A 21,679-nucleotide genomic window follows, 5' to 3' on the forward strand; every position below is an offset into this window, starting at 1 on the left:
ATATTTCCTCACCCACCTTGTCTCTCTAATATTCTGGGACTGATAAAGCTATAACTGCACTGCATACAACATTGATTCAAATAGACATTCTAGCTAAATAATCTCATTAGAAGACCTCTGTGTGGCATTTTGTTCCAACACAGCACTAAATGGAATTTAAACTAGCAATATAGCAACTTTCAATTGAGATTTTAAACTTACTTGAATATTCTGAACTTGAAAACTTGGTCCAGAGCATGTCTACCTAATCGTATTCATAGCAGTGCCCCTTCTGTCCCCAGTGGACACTGCTATAAAGCATTGTATTGTCAGAGCTGCACTGCCACCACATCTTGTGTGTGAATGTGCAGAGTCCCTCCTGAGCTCGTTACAAGTGAGTAACCTTTCTTTTCATGAAAACATTTGTATTAATGTTTTTTGTTTTTGTTATTTTTAATTCCAGATAAAATGAAAGATGCTATCATAGCTAAACTGGCTAATCAAGCTGCAGATTATTATGGTGATGCTTTCAAACAATGTCAATATAAGGACACTTTACCCAAGGTTAGTAATGCTAATAAAAAAAAATACAAAATACACTAACATAACTCTAGTTGAGTGTTACATTCTATAAATTATCTCTAAGATGGTTTCTCAAGCATTTTTATGATCACACTTTTTTAGCAATGGTGGGGAAGAAAAAAAACCTGGGAATTCTTGAGTAACTGTAAGAATCCAGAAAAAACCTACCAGTTCAAGTATTGTCAGCTGTCAGAAGCACACTTCAGTTTTCTTTGAAAGCTAATCACTTTAGTATTAAAATAATACTATTTTGAAATACACAAAATACTGTTTTTTTAAAACTGTTACTTTGTGTTAACTTGTGACAGTATATTTAGGGATGGCTTATTTAACTCCTTACTAAATTTGTTTTTCAAACTAACGCTTTCTAATGGGGTTTATATATATTTTATTTTGTTGGTGTGACCATAGAGCTATTATTATTGTAGGTCTACTGATAATTATTTAAATCTTGGTTCACTGTAAATGAAAACTTATTGCAGTAGTTTCTGCTGGATAATGGTTTTATTATCCTTATTAACGGTCATGTGGGGAAAAAGTAGATGTAGAACTATCACATCAGCCTCTAAAGTATGATGACTTGATTAATGAAGAGGGCTAAATATTATTTCATACTTTTTGAAAGTACTTTGTCTTTGGGATCTTTGATGTCCTCTCTACTATTCTTTCTAATGCATGTTTGAATTTCTAATCTTTGTAAAGTAAATGTTGCGACTTCATGGCTTTAATTAAATGAAATGCAATCCCCAAATCAACATAAAACAATTGAAATAATTTTACCAGAGCAATATTTTTATTTTGACTGAATTCAATCCATGCAGTCACATATCTCTAACATTTACTTCTAATGTTTTAACCTATCTAAACCATTAATTGGGTGATTCTAATTTCCTTTTCTTCTTCCTTTTTTCTTCCTGCATCCCATGTTGTCTGTGGTGGTTTATGTGGTTGGACTTTCCCCTGGTCAGTATTTTTATTTCCAGGAGGTGTTTCCTGTTCTGGCTGCGAAGCACTGCATTATGCAGGCCAATGCAGAGTATCACCAGTCTATCCTGGCAAAGCAGCAGAAGAAATTTGGTGAAGAAATCGGGAGACTACAGGTGGGTTGGGGCAGAACTCTTAAGAAATGTAGGAAGACCTTTTTAATTTCTACCTATGACAAATCTTATATACTTTTAGTTGCAAAACTCAGATCGTTAAGATTGACAAGTTTCCTAAAAAAATAAAATACCCTCCCTCCCCCCATACACTCATTGTATACTTCTTGAAAAGTTCTTGGGACTTCCATACTGGAATGGTGAGAAATGTCTGGATTCTGAAGTATATGTTTCAGTCAGATCTTTGGAAGTATGACACCACAGGAACATATAAAACATAAGAGAGCCCATACTGGTCAGACCAAGGATCCATCTAGCCCAGTATCCTATCTTCCTACAGTGGCCAATGCCAGGTGCTTCAGAGGGAATGAACAGAACAGGAATCAAGTGATCCATCCCCTGTCGCCCATTCCCAGCTTCTAGCAAACAGAGGCTAGGAACATTAGAGCATGGTTTTGTATCCTGGCTAATAGCCATTAATGAACCTATCCTCCATGAACTCACTTAGTTCTTTTTTGAACCGACTGGTTCGTAGCATTACAAATGCTTAGACACCCATGTCTTCGCAATTGAAGATCCTGCCTCTGCCAAAATAGCTTATACTAATAAATTTGACAATAATTGCAAACAAGAAACAAATTTTATAGGATGGATGATGCAATCTGGGACTTACTGAAATATTGGCTCTACTGATATAAACCCACTATCTTGTTTTTAATATGCAAATTGATTTTTTTTTAAATGTTTTCTCTAGCCACTGCATCTACTTCCATGGCTGGGAGTTATCTGTTGTGACATACAGTCAGTGTCACAAGAAAGGCTTTTTCAAACCATAAGGTCCACTGGTCTTTGAAGTGTGGTAGAGAGAAGAATTTGGCTCTGTGACTGTGTTCCTCAGTATACCCATGTGTTTAAGATGCTAAGAGTGGAATGTTAATCTGAGGGGTTTTTTTTTTTTTTTTTAAGGTCTACATTATCCATGAACTTCTATTTGCTCTATTGGTGGGGAGGCGGGGGAACCACATTGTGATATACACATTGGTGGGATGAGAGATTAAATGTGTCACATGACACTTATTGTGACTGTTATGGCTGTGCATACTTTATCTGATATTTGACAGGGCTTGAAAGGTTCCTTTCTACATTCATGGGAAATGGAAGAAACTATGATGTAGTTAGTATATTTACACACACAGTAATAAATGACATAGAACATAACTTTATAAGCTATAAGGAAAAAACAACACCTGGCGGTCTTTGTTACTTTGTGGATTAAATATAATTTTATGTCCATGTTTGTTAGATTCTAGCTATGGGAGATGCCTTCTTGTAGTATTTGCAGATATTTAGTTTTTTTGTTTAAGTGTAGAACTACTAAATTTGAGGGAAACATGGTATCTTCACTCTCTTTTTATGCTGGATCATGAGCAATTAGCAAATAGTTGGAGGAGGGTAAAATACTGTCAGTCTGTTCTCCTTATTAATAAGGTGGTGACCATTTAACAGTTGTTATTCCTTAAAACTAGAGCAGAGATTTAGCCAACCTTAGCAGCCTTCCTCACTGCTGTAAGCCTGTGACCAGAAAGGCAGCTAAAAGCAGTGCCCTAAACAGCCTGATGCTGTACAAGCTTGCCAAGTTTTTGAGTGGCTGATAATACTGTGTGCTGTACCTGTTTTTCCAGCAGTGAGGTTGCAAGTGAGAGTCAAGACCAGAGACACAGCCTGCATTTTCTATCTTTGCTATTCTTTTCTTTTCCCATTTAGTTTTTGTCTTTTAGGAAATGGGATTGGACTTTAACAATCACAACTCTAGTCCATCTCAAATAACTTATTCTCTCTTCCCTAAAAGGACAGTTATTACCATCTTTAATGCCATCTAAAAGACTTTTGCACAAGGGGTTTTTCCTTCTAAAATCTCTCTCCAGCTAAAGGGAACAAGTGATGTAGTTAAAGTGGAAGCCTTACTTAATACTTTACGCTTCAAATTCTTTAATTCGTTTTTCTGTATCTTTTAATACAGTGGCTTTCAACCTTTTTTTTCCCCATTTGTGGACCCCTAAAAAAGTTTGAATGAATGGAGATATGGACCACTTTGGAAATTCAGCCTATGGTCTTTGGACCACCACCATAGAAGTCCTAGACTGAAAACTGACTGAACAGAATTCAACTATAAATGTTTCATGTGTTCAGCATGGCATGTGATACAGCATGAGAGAGGGTGCTAAACTGTTGGCTTCTATGATAACCATACTTCTGGGTTTTGACCCATAGATGGGAGTATACACAAACTGTTGATTGATCAGAAAAATTGAATGCCTTTTTTTGGGATCTGAAACTTTATTTTCATAGTCCCCTTTCATGGACTCCTTAAACATAATCAACGGACCCCCAGCAGTCCTCGGGTCGCAGGTTGAAAATCATTGTTTTAATAAAAGGTTCAAAAGGATGTTTAATGATGGTTTGCAATGGTACTAAACAGATTGAGGTCTCTGTATGCCAAATCTCAAACCTTGTTTAAAACTGTTCAAAGTTGGATAGTGACTAAGTTATGTTAATGCCTTTAGCATGTATTAATTTAGATTAAATATATAACACCCACCCGCTGTTTTGGGCCCGCTTCAAATATTTCAGTTTAAAAATCACAGGGCATGGCTTAAGAAACACACTTCCCATTTATAAATGGTTTATTTTATAAACTGTAAAAGTGCCCTTAAGGTAAAATACTTGTTAAATGGTTGATTAATGTTATAAGTATGTTAGACATAAGTAGAAAGGGTTTTATAAATAATCTTGTTTGGTTGGACAGCTCTCTGGCCTCTGGCTGTGGGATATTTGGTTGTTCAAATAGGGAAATGATTTTCTTTGGTTTTTGAAATGGGAGGTCTGTGCTACTAGAGGCAGGTTAAGGTGGGAGAATGGGTCTCCTGTGGCTGGTGTTGGTGGGGTGGAAGGAGGGGAAATAGGTATCCTTTGGTTAGTAATGGGAGTGAAGGGTGTTTTCCCTGGGTGTAGATGGCAGGTCAGGGTGGAGGAGGAGGGTTCCGGGTTCCTTATTCTCAACTTTTCAGAGTCTGAGTTGGGGCTTAATAGACAGTGGTAGCAGGGAGATGGCTGTAGAATTCCAACTCTAGGTGTGCAGCTGTTTCTTAACCTTTCTTTTTTGCACATTGTTCGAGAAACAGGCAAGAACTGGAGAACGGGGTGGAAGTACACGGTGTCTCCCGTGAACCTTTAGGAGCACATGGGAAGGCGACACAAAGGAAACTACATATTGTAGCATCTGCCACAAGGCTCCTTGAACTAGGAACAATCAAGTCAGTCCTAGTCCTTGGACCTGAGATAGTGTTAGCTTTTTTGAGTGGTCTTGTGAAATAATTTTACCCCAAATTATAACTGAATTCTGTGGATTTTGGAGACTATTGGTGAGATTACTTAGGGTATGTCTTCACTAGCAACATTAAAGCGCTGCCGTTGTGGCTGTGTATTGCGGCACCAGCGCTGGGAGAGAGCTAAAAAAACCCACCTCCACAAGGTGCAGCACTCAAACACACTCTTGAGTGAGAAAGTTGCAGCGCTGTAAAGTGGTAGTGTAGACAAGGCCTTAGTATGAACTGCAGAGGACTCTTGATCCCATTAATGACAGAACTGTATATAAAGTCAGTGAGTGTATTGCAAGAAGTAATTTTGCTAATTCTTCTCAAAATCCTTAGACGGGGACATTCCCTTAGTAGGCAGAGAGCAGCTAATGCTGAATCTTATGCCTTTGCAATAACCGTAGTTGGCTAACTAAGATGATCAGCTGTTTTACTATATATTGTTTGTGTTAGAGATGGAATACTGCTGGGAAGAGGATTGGGTGGAGAGACTATTTGAATTGTAATTGTGTGTATTTTGATTTTTAGCATGCATCAGACTTGGTAAAAACAGTGGCATCTCGTTATGATGAATACGTAAATGTAAAAGATTTGTCTGACAAAATCAACCGCGCCCTTACAGCTGCCAAGAAGGACAATGACTTCATTTATCATGACCGGGTTCCTGACTTGAAAGATCTAGATCCCATTGGCAAAGCCAGTCTTGTGAAATCTACCTCAGTTGTTGTCCCTATCAGCCAGAAGTTCACTGGTAAGCAAAATATTCAGAGCAGATTTAGAGGTGAAATGTATCTTACCTGTATATGAGATTAATATGGGCTCCAAAGCTCAACCGTAGCTCTGTGATTTAGATGTACAATATTAAAGTTAATGTTCAATTTCCAATAGTGTATTCTTCTTCAAGTGCTTGCTCATGTTGATTCCATTCTAGGTGTGTGCGCGCGCCCACGCCCACGTGCACAGTCGTCGGAGATTTTTGCCTTAACGGTATCCATAGGGTCGGCTGTAGCGCCCTCTTGAGTGCTACGTTCGTGCATTGGTATATTAGGCGCTGCCGACTCTATGCCCTACCAGTTCTTTCTTACCGCCCGTGACGGTTGGTCAGAGCGCCTTGTCTTGCATCACTAGAACGTTAGGGGTTCTTATAGGCCATTGTTCTGTCTCCTTTGTTGTTAGTTGATAGGTACTTAGTTAGACCTTAGAGTAGTTGTTTTTAGGAGTTAGAGTCCCGGCTGGGACTTCACTTCGGAGCGGGGCATGCCTCATTCTTCGTTAAGCCATGTTGATCGTGCAGCTGGTCGATGTCCATTAGTGACCCCCATGAGAGCTGTTTAAAGTGTTTGTGGGAATCCCACTGAAAGGATAAGTGCAGGGTCTGCAAAAACTTTTGTCCTTGAACTCAGAAGGAGCGAGGTATCAGCTTGAGGGCCCCCCTCATGGAGGCTGTGCTTCGTCCCATCTCAGAGACCTCTCAATTGGACTCCACACCCGGTATGTCGGCGCTCCGTGCAGCACACCACCGGCACCAAAACGCTTCCGGTACCGTTCCACCTCCCAGCGCTGAAGAAGCGGTCAAAGTCAACAGGCCCTCTGGCACTGCAGAAAAAGGATGACTCGGGTAAAGGACCTCTGTCAGGCCACGTGCCCGCTCCAGAGCTGCTCGGGTGTACCGCTGCGGTCAGACCCCCTAGTCTAGCCAGGGACCCGACTCCTGGGAGCGGCAGGGTGTACCGGCCCCTAGTGGGGTCATCTATGCCCAAAGTGGGCCTGGTGGCCAAGCAGGCCAACTGGCACCGCAGACACAAAGCCAAGCGACAGACCCGGCCAAGGCCCCAGCATCTATGGGCAAGCTGGTTATGGGACCGCCCCTAAAACAGCAGAGCGTACCTAATCCCCGGACTGCAGGCGTCGGTCCCCATCACTGCAGTCTCGGTCCCCAATTAGAAGAGACAGGTGCCTGACACCAAGGTCTCCACCTACAAGGCACGGGACACATGAGTCGCAACGCCGATCCCTATACCCATGGTGCCGTTGGGCCTCCCGCCAGAGTTCGCCATGGCGCAGATCACCACCGCCTAGGTGGTCTCCCAGGCATTGATTCTGCCCCGGTGCGGGATCATTCCTGGTCGCAGCACCGGTCTCTGATTCCCTGGTACACTCTTCAGGTAGGTACCTGTCCTTTCCCTCTCCTTACTGGTCTCTGACACGGGTCAGTCAGCAGACTCGGGTATCTATGGCTCCGCCTTGGTCACCGGAAAGGCAATGGTCCAAGCCTGAAGGGGAGTTCAGCCCTTCGCCTATAAAAGGCAAATCGCCACCGGCCCGCGAGACTGGCATGGCTTCTGCGGCAGTGGTGTGGAGGCAGGGTCAATGGCCCGCTCAGTGGCAGTACTGGAACCTGTGAAGTGTACCTGTTATGCCGGTCCCATACTCCCACCGTTCCTCCCAGGCCAGATCGGACAAGCTGCCCCCGGCACTGCTGGCACCCGAGTCGGAGCAGGGTGCCAAATCCCACACGGGGCGACACAGCAGGCCCCAATGCCCAAGGAGCCGTCCCCGGACGAGAAAGGGGAAGCCGCCCCTCCCTCTGCTGTACACTATCTTGGTTGTCTCTGGACAAAGTGGTAGCAGGCCCCTTGCAAACGAGCAGCTCCCCTGACGACTTCAAGGAGCACCAGGCCAGGCTCAAAAGGGTGGCTGAAACCTGAACTTGGAGGTCAAGGAGCTAGCGTAGGAGTCAGACAATCTCTTTAATGTTATACCTTCCTCTACCCCGGCCCGGGTTGCACAGCCCGTCCAACCAGGGGTCCTTAAAATTGCCAAGTCTGTGTAGCAAACCCCCTATTCCATTCCGCCTACTCCAAGAAGGCAGAAGAGAAGTACTGTGTCTCCGCAAAGGGATTTGAGTACCTGTCACCCTCCAGCGGGATCTGTGGTCGTGTCCGCCGTCAGTGAAAGGGCTAGGCAAAGCAGCACGCCGAAAAATAGACGCCAAGAGGCTGGACTTGTTTGGCAGGAAAATTTATTTGACGGATAGCCTGCAATTTCGGGTGTCTAATGGTGCAGACACCCTCCAGATGGCCTCGGACGCTACGGACTTGGCGGCCAGGATGGTCGTCTCCATGGTGGTGGTCCTGAGGCGCAGCTCCTGGTTACAGTCCTCTGGGCTGTCCCAGGAGATGCAGACTACCCTTCAGGACCTTCCGTTTGAGGGAGCAGGGATCTTTTTGGAGCTGACTGATGCACAGCTCCATGACCTTAAAGATTCCTGTACCCTCCTCCATTCCTTGGGCCTTCGCACCCCTCAGCAGGCTAGAAAGCCTTTCTGTCCACCTCCGTCGAGGCCCTGGGTTGTCCCCCAGTCCAGCTCCTACAGAAAGAAGGACAGAGACAAAGGATTTAAACTGCGTCACCCTTCATCTTCCCGTTCCTCAACCTAGCCTGGTTCTTCCAGAGGCCAAGGAAGCCAGAAGTAGGCGTTTTGAGGATGCGCCCAAGGACGGCGCCCCTGTCACTTTCCAGGATCCACCTCCCTGCTCTTTCCTCAACCGCCTGCGCCCCTTCCAGTTGGCCTGGTCGCAGCTGACCTCGGACCGTTGGGTGCTTGACATAATATCTTCAGGCTACACCCTGCAGTTCGTGGCCAACTCTCCCTCCCACCCCCCACTACCTTCACATCAGGGACCCCATTCTGCCATGAGACCTGAATCTTAGTGCTGTTACGGCTCACGGGACCCCCCTTTGAGCCTCTGGCTTCCTGCTTTCTCTCCTGTCCTGTAAAGTCGCGTTCCTTGTTGCGATAACATCCGCCCGCCGGGTTTCAGAGATTAGGGCGCTTACCTCGGAACCGCCCTTTACAGTCTTCTACAAAGACAAGTTGACGCAATTGTTCGTTGCGGTGGCTGACAGGATGAAAAGTTGTCCAGTGTCCGCTCAAAGAATTTCTTCTTGGATCACTGCCTGCATTCGCTGCTGTTACGATCAGGCAAAGATGCCACCTCTGGCGATTGTAACTACGCATTCAACCAGGGCGCAAGCCTCATCAGTAGTTTTCCTAGCCCAAGTGCCTATCCAGGATGTCTGTAGGGCGGCCACCTGGTCGTCCATCCACACTTTCACGTCCCATTGTGCACTTACCCAACAGGCCCGGGACGATTCTGGCTTCAGTAGAGCAGTACTGCAAGCCGGTAGACTGTGAACTCTGAGCCCACCTCTGAGGATACTGCTTGTGAGTCTCCTAGAATGGAATGAGCAAGCACTCGAAGAAATGGTTACCTACCTTTTTTGTAACTGTTCTTCAAGATTCGTTGGTCATGTCCATTCCATTACCTGCCCTCCTATCCCTCTGTCGGAGTTGCCGGAAAGAAGGAACTAAGAGGGCGTAGGATCGACAGTGCCTAATATACCAACGCATGAGCGTGGCACTCAAAGGCGCTACAGCCGACCCTATGGATACTGTTCAGGCAAAAATCTCCGACTGCGTACGTGGGCGCACACACCTAGAATGGAATGGATATGAGCAACACATCGCTAAGAACAACAGTTAAGAAAAGGTTGTATTGTGCATTAAGCCATTGGTTTTCGTGTCAGAAAGATTACTGACAGGCTCCTGCAAAGGGTAAATCTGCAATTTCAAGTTAGTTATTCAAATCTGCACTAGTCCTATCTCAAAATGCTTGGATGAAGCACAGTAATCTGGTCTCTGAAGGAGTTTTGTGGAAGAGCTCTTATCCGACAGATTTAACTTGCCTAATGCAATATGTTAAAATCCTATACGTATCCTCTACCATGAGTCTTCTGTGATAAATCTGAAGTTGAAAGTTTTGAATGTTGGTACCAGGCCTAAGGAGATGTTGACTTTCCTCAGTGGTATTTCCCACTCAGTTTAGAAACTTGGATTTGTAAAATTTCTTTATCAGTAATTGTCTAGACGAATCTCTAAGGATATAGCAAAGGGATATAAAGAAGCTCCATGTTTTTTGGTCACCTTTATAGTTGCATTAAAATAATTATACTGCCTCAATCACAGATCTGTTTGAGAAGATGGTTCCTCTGGCAGTGCAGCAGTCTCTGAGTCTCTACAACCAGAGAAAGGCAGACTTGGTAAATAGATCAATAGCCCAGATGAGAGAAGCCACCAATCTGGCAAATGGGTGAGTATTGGTTATTCAGACTTCTGATCTTTTTCAAAACACGTTTTTTAATTGTCTGTGTGTGTCCAGAATAATCAAAACCTTACTTTTATCCACTTCAGTGAAGATTTATTTAAATATTTTGTTCAGATTTTTTTAAATCTCTGGTTTAGACAAAAATTGGGTGATGGAGGGGAGAATATGTGAATACTAATTTAAAATAAAGTCCCAGTCATGCAAAGTTATAAATCACTTCTAATTTCCATTGGCTCAGCACTTCTCAGTAAGGGTCTTACAGGACTGGGCCAGTAAATACTGTAATAGTTAGACTTCTTCTGTTGTAGGAGGTAAACCAGGTTGCCACTCAATAGGGTTTGGAAATTTTACCAGATACCTAATAGTCAGGACTAAAATCCCATTAGCCACATATAGATACAAAAGATTGAGGGCTACACTGTTTAGGGGCAGCATCCAGATGTGAAGCCATTTCCTTCCCCTCCTAAGCTTCTGGGAAATGGAAAGTTACTGAGTTGTCTGCCATAGTGCTGTCCTTACAGTCTGCTTGTGAGCGTCATTGATTTTTGTATTTATCTTCAGTTAGTAGGTGTCTTATAAACTGAAGCCCCCACCCACCACCTGTGGTTGTTAGGAGGAACATTCTCTCTTCTCATCCCTCTCACCTCAAAGACTCCTGGTGGCTGCCCTATGGTATATGGCTTGGCTGAAGAGGGATATAGCAGTACGGACACGTTATTTTTGCTTTAGCCAGAGAACCACTTTTTCTGGTTGCTCCAAGGAGGGAGTCTCCAATACATTATCCCTTTTTCCAAATCAATGTTTGGTCAACCTCCCCATTAAATAGTTCCAGTGTGCGTCTGCTTCTGTTTTCCAGAGCAAAGTTGAAGTGAAATGGACCTAATTCTTTTTAGTCTCCCTACTTCCTGCAGGCATCTGAATCACAGTAGTGATTGGCTAGCACTCTGCAGTAGTTTGGCAAAACTATGAGAAGCATCAGGGCCATTAGAGTTTCTTCTCTGCAGACATAAGAAAACAGCAGTTTTACATTTAACTCATGGTTTTAAAGGCTTTCCTCATGAACAAAGCATGAAGCTAGAGATTTCATTTTTTAAATTAAACTTAAGTTCTGTAGAGGCTGATGTTGCTTGCTCAGGAAAAGTCCCTACTATTCCCCTGCATGAATGAATATTTTAAGCCGTTGAATATTGTTTCAAGGCATTGAAATAAGAATTTGACTTAAAAAGTAAATACAAGTTAAATATAAAGCCAGGGTTCTGGATGAAAGTAGATAGTTTGTGTTCAAAACTGTCGTATATTGCTTAAAATTGTCTACAAGTCTACTGCTATGCTTTATAAACACTAAAATACAAAGGAAAAATGATAGACAAGTTAAGTTACCTTTTTAAAAATGTTTAAACTATTGCTTTTTTGGTTAAGTATGTCCTTTGAATAATCTTTTAACTTTTCCAGTTTTTAAATTATCCAAGATTTCATTATGCTCCTGTTTGTTTCCTTTTTTTTTTTTTCTCCTCTTGTTCTTATGGCCTGTTTAATTTGGATACCAAAATGATTCTTTTGATGCTGTGATTTTTGTGGTGTACTAATTGTAATGCAATACATTGACCTCAGAGTATTGGCTTCTCTCAACCTGCCTGCTGCCATTGAAGATGTGTCTGGTGATAGTGTTCCTCAGTCTATTCTGCAGAAGTCTAAGTCTGTTATTGAACAGGGAGGCATCCAGACCATTGATCAGCTGATCAAAGATCTACCAGAACTGCTACAGAGAAACAGAGAGATCTTAGATGAAGTAAGCTTAGAAACAACTGAAATAATCTTTAAAATGTGCAACTTTAGGAATCTAACTCCGCTTCTTTAAATAGTAAAGCATGCTTGTTATAATTGCTTCTCGGCTCTCTGTGAGCTGAGGGGTGAAAACATTATCTACTATCCTTATCAGTTTAATATTTAAAAAAATTAACTTGTATTTGTCTAAAATAATTTTGTCACTTTAGTGACATAAGTGCTTGATTGTGTGAAGGTTTTAGCTTTTAAGTGTGAAGTCCAAAGATATGCATGGAGGTTGGTAGACACTTTATCTACAATTGTCCTGTGTCACATGTGGTATTGTCTTGACAGATTTTTTTTCCGTTTGAGATTATGGGGGGAGGGAAACTGGTAAAAGTAAGAACATGATTCTATTATAGTCACTACTACTTCAAGTAGTATCTCTGAGTGCTCCATTCTAGGTGCTCTTGCACCCAGTGTGCCTCAGATCAGAGATTTTAGGTAGTTGTGTCTGTTCAACCCCGCACATGCGTGCCCCGGCGCCTCGTGCCCTGCACCAAGGGTATATAGAGCTGCGTGGGCGAACCACCCTCATTCCTTCTCAGCTGCCTCAGCCTGAGACAGAGCCTCAGAGTCCAAGTTGAGTATACCTCAACTGTATTTTTCCTGATTCTTAAAGTGTGAGCTCTTAGTTTCCTTTGTTACTTAGCTATAGTAATTCTTATAGTTTTTAAAAAAAAAAAATCTTAAAATTTTTTTTTTACTTACACTTTTAGCATAAGGACCGTTGTCGCTCCCCCTATTTTTCTGTGTTTCTTCCCCTCAGGGGAACTGAAATCCTGGGAGGGTCTTCCCGGGTTTAAACTTTGCCTTTCGTGCCAAGAGGCTACCCTGGTCCATGATGGATACTCCTAGTGTGTCCGCTGCCTTATGGAGTCGCACTTCCCCACAAAGTGTAATTTCTGCCTGAAATTAAAGTTGAGGGCAAGAAAGAACTGGGAACTTTAAACTACGTCTTCTTATGATGAAGGGTTTGCGCCGACCAGCTTCTGACCCCAGCCAGCAGCCCTGCCTGTAGAACGGTCTGAGAACAGGTCATCTGCTTTGACCTCGATGCAGCACTCCCCCTGATCATCAAAGAGGAAGTCTCCAGAATCCTCTCAAAAAGACCCTAGAAAGCAATCTTCCAGTCCTATGGTAGAGAATCTACCTCAAAGACGGTATCCAATTCAAACACCTGTTTCGGCACCTACCAATATCCAACTCAGTACCCATGAGTCTGCAGGTTCCTCAAGTACCATGACCATCAGCAAACCTAAGGGACTAAGGGTTCTGTCTCTTGAAGATCAGTACTATCAAGTCAGAGCAGCAGAGCGAAGACCAGCTCTTCTAAATCTGTACCGACAGAGTCTACTAGGACCTCAGTACCCAGCACTTTGGTTCTGCAAAAGACCAAACTGACACCTACTGGTCATTCGGTACCATAGGTGCCTTATGCCACCATTACCTCTACTCACCTTGCCTCATCAGTACCACCCACTGTTTCAATATGCAACAGTTTTCATTTCCTTGGACTTAGCAGTAATAGAAAAGCCTGAATCTCTTCTGATGAGTTCTCGGTACTGACCATCTCTTGTTCCCTGGAGATTTGCCTGGTTCTGACAGAGTCTCCGTCTATCTCTGACTGCTCCACCTCTACCAAGTGAGGGGGGACCTGCAAGAGGCAGACACAAAATATTACATCCCCTCCAAGCACTCTGAATTTTTATTTTTGCATCCATCCCCCAACTCCCTTCTGGTTGACGCTGTGCATGAACAAGGCAGACAGCACCACGTTAAATCGATTTCATGTGACAAAGATTTAAAGCATCTTGATTTTTTTGGCCAGCAGTCATGCTCATAGGCTACCTAACAACTTAGAGTTGTCAATTATCAAGCCCTCATGGTGAAATACAGCCATACCAACTATTAAAAGTTGAATACCTTTGAGCATCTTCCAACAGGCAGATGGAGTAATTCGGGTGATCATCGCTGCAGGCCAATTGTGCTCGCAAGAACATCTCTGCATGCCTCTTTGGACTCCACGGGTAGAGCCGCTCATTCTATCTCCACAGCAGTAGTCATGAGGAGGGCCTTCTGGCTTCAGCTCTCGGGTTTTTCAAGGAAAGTCATGCAGTTGAAGATCTTTCTTTTGATGGTTTAAAGTTGTTTGCAGAAAAAATGAATGAATCCCTGCATACTTTGACTCTAGAGCCACCTTGTGCTCTTTGGGAATTTACACCCTTGCATAAAAAAAATTTCAATGAGTCCCAGACTGCACAGAGGTCTCATCCCACCCAATTTCCTGCCTCCCAGAGACATTACAAACCCCAGTGTAAACGACAGTGATCCAGAAGAAGAGACCAGCTACTTTGTCAAACATCGACCTCACAACCCACAACTTCGAAATACCAATTTGGATGGGTTAGGCGAGGTACTGAGTTACCATCCCCATTCTTATCTGCTGCAACAATCTGTGTCTCCCTTGCTTTGGAGAGACCGCCTTTCTCATTTCTGTCAGAACTGGGAACATATCACTATGGATAAGTGGGTGTTGGAGATCATTTCAACAGGATACTCCATTCACCCACCTCCTTTCTTTCCCATCACTCTTCAGGGGAGCCCTCTCATGAGCACCTTTTGCAACAGGAATTCAACTCTACTGAATGTGGGTGCCAAAGAACCAATTCCCATCCAACAGAGAGGTAGGGGATTTTACTCCAGGTACTTCCTGGTTCCCAAAAAGAATGGTAGTTGGAGAACTATTCTAGATCTAAGGTTACTCAACAGATTTATAAAGATTCAGAGGTCAAAATGGTAACTCTTGCAGCAGTGTCATCATTGGACCGAGGGGGACTGGTTCTCAGCTCTTGACCTTCAAGACGTTTACTTCCATACAGCAATCCACCCCTCCCACAGAAGGTTCCTACACTTCACTCTGGGTCAAGAGCACTTTAAATACACGATGCTCCCATTCAGTCTCTCGTCTGCACCCGAAGTGTTCTCCAAAGTTCTTTCTGTGGTTGTGGCTCATCTTCACAAACAAGGAACTCTTTTTCCCATACCTTGACAATTGCTTGCTCAAAGGATGGTCCTTCGACAAAGCTTCAGTTGCCATTCAGAGGGCAGTATATCTATTTCTCAGACCGAGACTACAATTAAACATCCGAAAGTCCACCTTAACTCTACTACACAGTCTGGAGTTCATAGGAGTTGACCTTGATACAGTAATGGCTGAAGCATTGCTCCCTTCATTCAGGTTCATAACCCTACCCAATTTAGTCACTATAGTCCAAGTTAGCCCTCAAACATTGGCCAGAAATTGTCTTCAATTATTGGGACAAATAGCATCTGGCACGTTGGTAATAAATCATGCAAAACTTCACATGCGCTGCCTCCAAGGGAGGCTCAGAACTGTTTACGCACCAAGCAAACAAAGTTTAAACAAACTACTGTCCATGCCTTTGGTAGTGGGGGGGAGGAAATCCCGCTTCTGATGGAAGAAAACAATATTTGCACAGGGGTGCCCTTTGCTCAACCATCTCAGTCAGTAATAACAGATGCATCCCTCCTGGGATGGATTGGGGGGGGGGGGGGCTCACCTAGACACTCACTGTTCAAGGCAGGTGGTCTCCTCTTGAGTCCACCTTGCATCTCAACTTGCTTGAACTTAGAGCAGGCCTGTATCCATTCCCTTACACTTATCTGGGGCAAATACATAAAGATAACGACAGACATGTCATGCATGTTTTATGTAAACTGCCAAGGAGGAATAAGATCACCTTCCCTTGCGCTGAAACAGTGAGACTTTGGAATTGGTGCATATGAAACCAGATTAATATCAATAGCTTACATACTGGGCATACAAAACACCACACCAGATGCCCTCGGCAGATGCTTCTTGCAAGTTTACAAGTGGGAGATGGATCCCACTATACTCCACTGTATATTTCAATGTTGGGGTGTCCCACAGAGCTGTTCACCACAACCAAGAAGTGCTCTCAGTTCTGCTTGAGAAGTGGTCTGGGTCACCACTTCCTGGGCGATGTCTGTCTTCTTCATTGGAGTACAGGTCTTCCGTTTGCATTTCCCATGCTGTTCAAGATAAAGAAAAACAAAGCCAAGGTTATTCTCGTAGTTCCAACATGGCCAAGACAAAAGTGTTTTCCTTACCTCGCTCAGCTTGTTGTTGTTTGTCAACTGATCGCTCTCTAGACTGTCCCCCATCTCCTCTCTCAGGATGCCAATCAAATCAGTATCGCAGTTCTTCAGCTCAAGGCATGGTTTATGGATGGGTTGCAGGGTTAGAAACAAATTGTTCTGAGGGTGTAAAGAGTGTTTCCTGCTATGTAGCAGCACTATCTACACGTGACATGTATACCAAAAGTGAATTATATTCAAACACTGGTGTTTCAACTGCGTTCTTTCCATTATTGTTTTGTAATAATTTACATTTTAGAGCTAAAAGTGATAGGATTATCTTTAAGCTCTGAAAAAGAGCATTTGGCAGCTGTTATGACCTTCCAACATATGGTATTTTTTTCAGTCTTCGCTTATCCTTCAACAAGGTTTCTCAAGGGACTGGACAATCTCTTCCCATGAATCAGATGCCCTATACTGGAATGGGACCTAACTTCATACTCTGTCTTATGAGGCCTTCCTTTGAACTTATGGTCACCTGCTCACTTTTACACCTCTTTATGAAAAATGCGTTTCTAGTAGCCATGACTTCTGAAGAGTGGGTGAGATGGGAGCTCTCATGGCATTTCTCTCCCCTCCCCGCTCCCCCCCCCAGGCAACAGAATAAGGTCACACTGCAACCGCATCCCAAGTTCCTGACAAAGGGATCTATGGCCTTCCATATAAATCAACTGTTCACCTTCCAGTTTTCTTCCCTAAGCCACACCAGTATAAAGGAGATGTGACATTACATACACTCTGTCAGGAAGGCATCAGCCTTTTACTTAGACAGACAGGATTAAGCCCTTTAGGAAATCTCCCAGATTTCTCTCCATTGCGGATGGAACTAAAGGATCTCCAAGTTCCAAGCAAAGACACTTTAGATGGATATCTGGTTGCATTACTTTTTGCTACCCGTCTTAGGATCTTCAACCTTCCTCTAGAGTATTAACTCACTCCATAAGATCCCTCTCTACTTCAATAGCCGTTCTTAAGAATGTTCCCATCACAGAAATATGTAGAGCTGCGAGTTGTACATTCATTCATAGATTTGCTGAATACTGTGCAGTCACTCAGCCTCTGATGCCATATTTGGCTCTACTATTCTATCTTCAATCCTAGACTCGACTCCAAAGCCCCACCCCTCCACAGAGGGTACTGCTCCATAGTCACCTAGAGTGGAGCACCCATAGGGACACTACTCGAAGAAGAAAAGGTTACTCACTCTGTGCAGTAACTGTAGTTATTCGAGATGGGTACTCCACTGCCCGTCCTTTTCCCCTCTGCTTCAGAGTTCTTCAGTGAGCTCCATAGTAGCAAAGGAACCGAGGGCAGTTTGCCTGCGCAGCTCCATATAGCCTTGGTGCAGGCCACGAAGCTGCAGGGGATGTATGTTCAGGCCGAATAGACGCTGCTACCTAAAATCTCTGATCTGAGGTACATGGAGCGGAAGTACACCTTGAGTGGAGCACCCATAGGGGGATACATCTCGAAGAACCACAGTTACTGCACAGGGTGAGTAACCTTCTCTTTGGGCTTTTATTCACTGTCAGAACTGATGGACCGTTAGGTTTAGTAAGTCTTTTTTTCAGCTTTATTACTATGTTCTAAAATTTATCTTTACAATTTAGAGTTGTAAAGCCATTTCATAGTAAGGAAAACTTATATTGCGTGTAACACTGTTTGTTTTTTAATTCTTTAAGTCACTAAGATTATTGAGTGAAGAGGAAGCCACAGACAATGATCTAAGAGCAAAATTCAAAGAGCGTTGGCAAAGAACACCATCTAGTGAACTCTACAAACCTTTGCGGGCAGGTAAATCTCACCTTTTCACTTCTCTGAGCCTGGGACTGCTGCATGAAAGGCCATTCTTAAATTTAAATTTAACATAAATTAAAGTAGCTTTGAGTCATCTGATATTAGTTTGAACAAGATCAATTCAGTTGAAGAAAGATCTGTCTGTATTCTCATTATGCCACTAGAACCAAGATTGGGGGTATTGCCATAGGAGTCTCTCTGGTGGTTCTGCGCCATCAGAGGATCAATTCTCCCCCCTCCCCCCCCTGCACAAAGTTAATTCATAAAGCCCTGCAAATCTGCGGGTATCCACTTTATATCCATGGACCATTTTTGTGGATCGGATGCACATACAAATTTTGTATCCACACGAGGCTCCATTAATTATCATATGTAGATACTAGTTGTACAGCCAGATCCCACTAGCGGTGTGAAAAGAGGCTGATCCTATAACAAAATATCTGGCTTATTGTGTCACTTAAATAGTCTGTACTTTTGGGTATAATGGACTTCATGTTTCAGGTTTTAAGAACTGTATGCTGCTTTTCACTAAGTTTTGGATGGATTAGAAAAAGTCACTTGTTGCCCTTTTCTGAAGGAATTTTGTCTGTAAAAACCCAATTTTTAAACAGCTGTTCCTCACCCAACACCATGTTCTTTGACTTCTGATTTGTATTATTTTGAAATTTTGAACTGACATGCAAGCTTTAAACTTTGATGTGCAATTCACACCACAGAATTTTTTTAATGTACTTTCTTAGTAATTCCTTGAATAATCAACAAATGGGGATTTTAATTTAGACACTTTAAACCTTCATTGCATGAACAGGACTTCTGTTTGAATGTTCTTGTGTTTGAAAACTTATAACGAATTGCTGAAAGGTACAAATGTTGCTGTAGTATAAGACTTGGATTAAATCACGGCTTTGTAGTAGTCTAAATATTACCTCTGTTTTATTGCCAGAGGGAGCCAATGTCAGTAATATTTTGGATAAAGCTATACAGGCAGATGGACATGTTAAAGAGCGCTATCAGACTCATCGGGATACAATTTCACTTCTGTGTAAACCAGAGCCAGAATTGAATGCAGCCATTCCTTCTGCCAATCCAGCAAAAACCATGCAGGGAAGTGAGGTAAGGCAAGATGAAGGTTGCATATTAGTGGCTACGCTGAATGGCGATGCGTTGGGACAACAGTTATTTAGTTTGTCTAGAGTTTCTTAAAGGGGAAAAAAAAACAATGGATCTATATGAAATTAAATGGGCAATTATCTGGATAACATTTAGAATGAGTTGTCTTGCACAGGATAACACGGGCATGGTATATGAAACTGCACTATTTTACAGTATTTGGGGTTCCCCTTAAGGGTTAGGAAAAGGGAGTGCTAGAACTGACCTATTTCCTTCCCAAACTAATTCCTCTCTAGAGTATAAAAGGGAGTTAAACAGCTGGTACTAAAATCAAGGGAAATTTTGCTCCCAGAAAGGACTACAGAAATTATCTTCTAGTAACCTGCGGATCTCATTTTTATTTTGCTCACTCTTCTGTTCATTTACCTAAAATAAAAGGTTCCAAAATTGATCTGGTTGACAGAGGTGAACCACAGGATGTTAAGATGACAATGGTATGGAAACATTTGAGAGCCCCTACCTAAAGTATTAAGCAATTGGATTAATTCTATTTCCAGAGTAGCCATATTTAAACTGTGTCAGTATGATTAGTTGCCTACTATGGAGCAGTTTGAATGCAGTATGTTTGACAGCATGTCAAATGTTTGCGGCTATTTCATGGATCCTTAAAAATCCTTCCTAGTACTTGATATTTAATGTTGCAGTGGTGGCGTTAAGTCTTTAAAGTCTTCAAACTAAGTTCAAATATTAACTTACTTAATTTTTTCGTAGGTTGTTAGTGTCTTAAGATCTCTCCTAGCTAGCCTGGATGAGGTGAAGAAGGAGAGAGAACAACTTGAGAATGACCTAAAATCTGTAAATTTTGACATGACCAGCAAATTTCTGACTGCACTTGCACAGGATGGTGCTATAAATGAGGAAGCCATCTCTGTCACTGAATTGGACCGGATATATGGAAGTTTAACACACAAGGTGCAAGAGACCCTGAAAAAGCAGGATGAACTTCTCAAAAACATTCAGGTATAAAACATTAACAGTAGGTTTCTCCATGTGACTTTTTTATAAACTTGGCAGTACTTTTCCCAGACCCATGGGGCCTACTCAGATAGCAGGACTGCAGATACCTTACTTAGCCTTTTAGTCTTTATTCTTTCCTGCTCAGGACTCCCACTCTGCTGAAATAATAGCTGATCAAGTGTCTGCTCTCTTCTGTTCCTTTGATTCCTTCTGGTATTAGAGCAGTGCTACAGCCCCTGCCTTTAACAAGGAATTGGGTGCTTGGTGACTGGGCGATGGTCAGTCTTGGGTGAGGAGCGGGGGAGGGAAATTGTTGGAGTTCTTTTTGCTCTTTTGTCTGAAACCTGTATTTGGAGATAGGAACCTTTTAAAGAAAAAAAGGGAAACTCTAGATAATTGAGATATAAAGCTGGGAAACTCTCATTTCTGTACCTAATGCAGGTCCTGCCAAGCATCCTTGTAATTACTTCCTTTTATGTGCCCTCTCGTACTTTGCATATGGAAGATGTGTGGGATGTTTGATCTTCAAAACTCCACAACATTTCACTTGGTCACAAGCTTAACTTTTTCATGCTTGTTGAAATCTCTCTTCTGGTGTGCAACTAGTAAATACTCATTAGAGTGGTTAGAGCATTCTAATGACAGTTTTTTAGTTATTTCTCAAGAAAGAGAAGCTTGAATTTGAAAAGGTAAAATCATATTGTTGGTCTTTATTTACTACTTCAAAAATATTTCTGAACGAGTACAAAATAATGATGCAATAGATGTTGAGTAAGTGTCCAGAAGTTTCTGAATAACTATTTAAACATGAAATTATTGTTTGTACAAATGTTTACTAGGTTACAACTTCTGCCTCTGCAGGGGTTATTTGAGATGTTCCTTTCCTCCAGGAGGAGGAAACTGTTTCTGAATGACAATACGTCATTCATGTTTACATCCAATATTTTAAATGCAAAAGTCACTTAAATACACTACACATAATTGCCTTAATCCTTGGAGATATTGCTGTTTGTTTGAATGCCTTGGATTTTAAATTTCAGGAATTTTAAACATCCCTTGGGACCAAAACTGTTCGTTCGTTCTTTTTTTGCAGAATGCACATCAGGAATTTTCAAAGATGAAACAATCAAACAGTGAATCTAATTTAAGAGAAGAAGTTCTGAAGAATTTAGCTGTAGCAAATGACAACTTTGTGGAACTTGTAGCCAATTTAAAAGAAGGCACAAAGGTATAGTAACCGTAGGGAGACAGAAAGGGTACATTGCTGTGTACATGCAAAACTATATGTAAGCAACAGCAAATTTTGCAGTTATGTCAATGCATTCCTTTCTTTGGCTTACTGTTTTTACTCCTTTTTCTCTAAAATGTGTATCTGTATAACTCTGAATTGCTGCAGTTTTAAAACTTTTTTTTGTCATGTGTGTGTATAAAGACTTAACACACACACACACACACACACACACACACACACACACACACACACACACACACACACACACACACACCCCAGAATAACAAAAGGTGTGAATTACATTTTGTTAGTTAGATT

The 21,679-nt window shown here is 42.4% G+C and overlaps 1 protein-coding gene across 2 annotated transcripts in view; it reads left to right on the forward strand.

Annotated features, from left to right (window-relative positions):
- The window catches only part of LOC112110660 (programmed cell death 6-interacting protein), a 51,106-nt gene that overhangs the window by 18,124 nt on the left and 11,303 nt on the right, over positions 1-21,679 (forward strand). The window contains exons 6-14 of one of the 2 annotated variants that reach the window (XM_024205770.2): positions 443-543; positions 1,530-1,661; positions 5,561-5,783; positions 10,062-10,185; positions 11,812-11,989; positions 17,889-18,000; positions 18,947-19,116; positions 19,885-20,133; positions 21,224-21,358. In XM_024205770.2, coding sequence (XP_024061538.1) covers positions 443-543; positions 1,530-1,661; positions 5,561-5,783; positions 10,062-10,185; positions 11,812-11,989; positions 17,889-18,000; positions 18,947-19,116; positions 19,885-20,133; positions 21,224-21,358 — 1,424 coding nt within the window. The remainder of the gene's footprint in view (positions 1-442; positions 544-1,529; positions 1,662-5,560; positions 5,784-10,061; positions 10,186-11,811; positions 11,990-17,888; positions 18,001-18,946; positions 19,117-19,884; positions 20,134-21,223; positions 21,359-21,679) is intronic. The other variant, XM_024205771.3, reaches the window with a different exon arrangement.

The sequence above is a fragment of the Terrapene carolina genome, unplaced genomic scaffold (assembly GCF_002925995.2).
Source record: "Terrapene carolina triunguis isolate 2854851 unplaced genomic scaffold, T_m_triunguis-2.0 Scaffold33715, whole genome shotgun sequence".
Taxonomy (NCBI): Eukaryota; Metazoa; Chordata; order Testudines; family Emydidae; genus Terrapene; species Terrapene triunguis.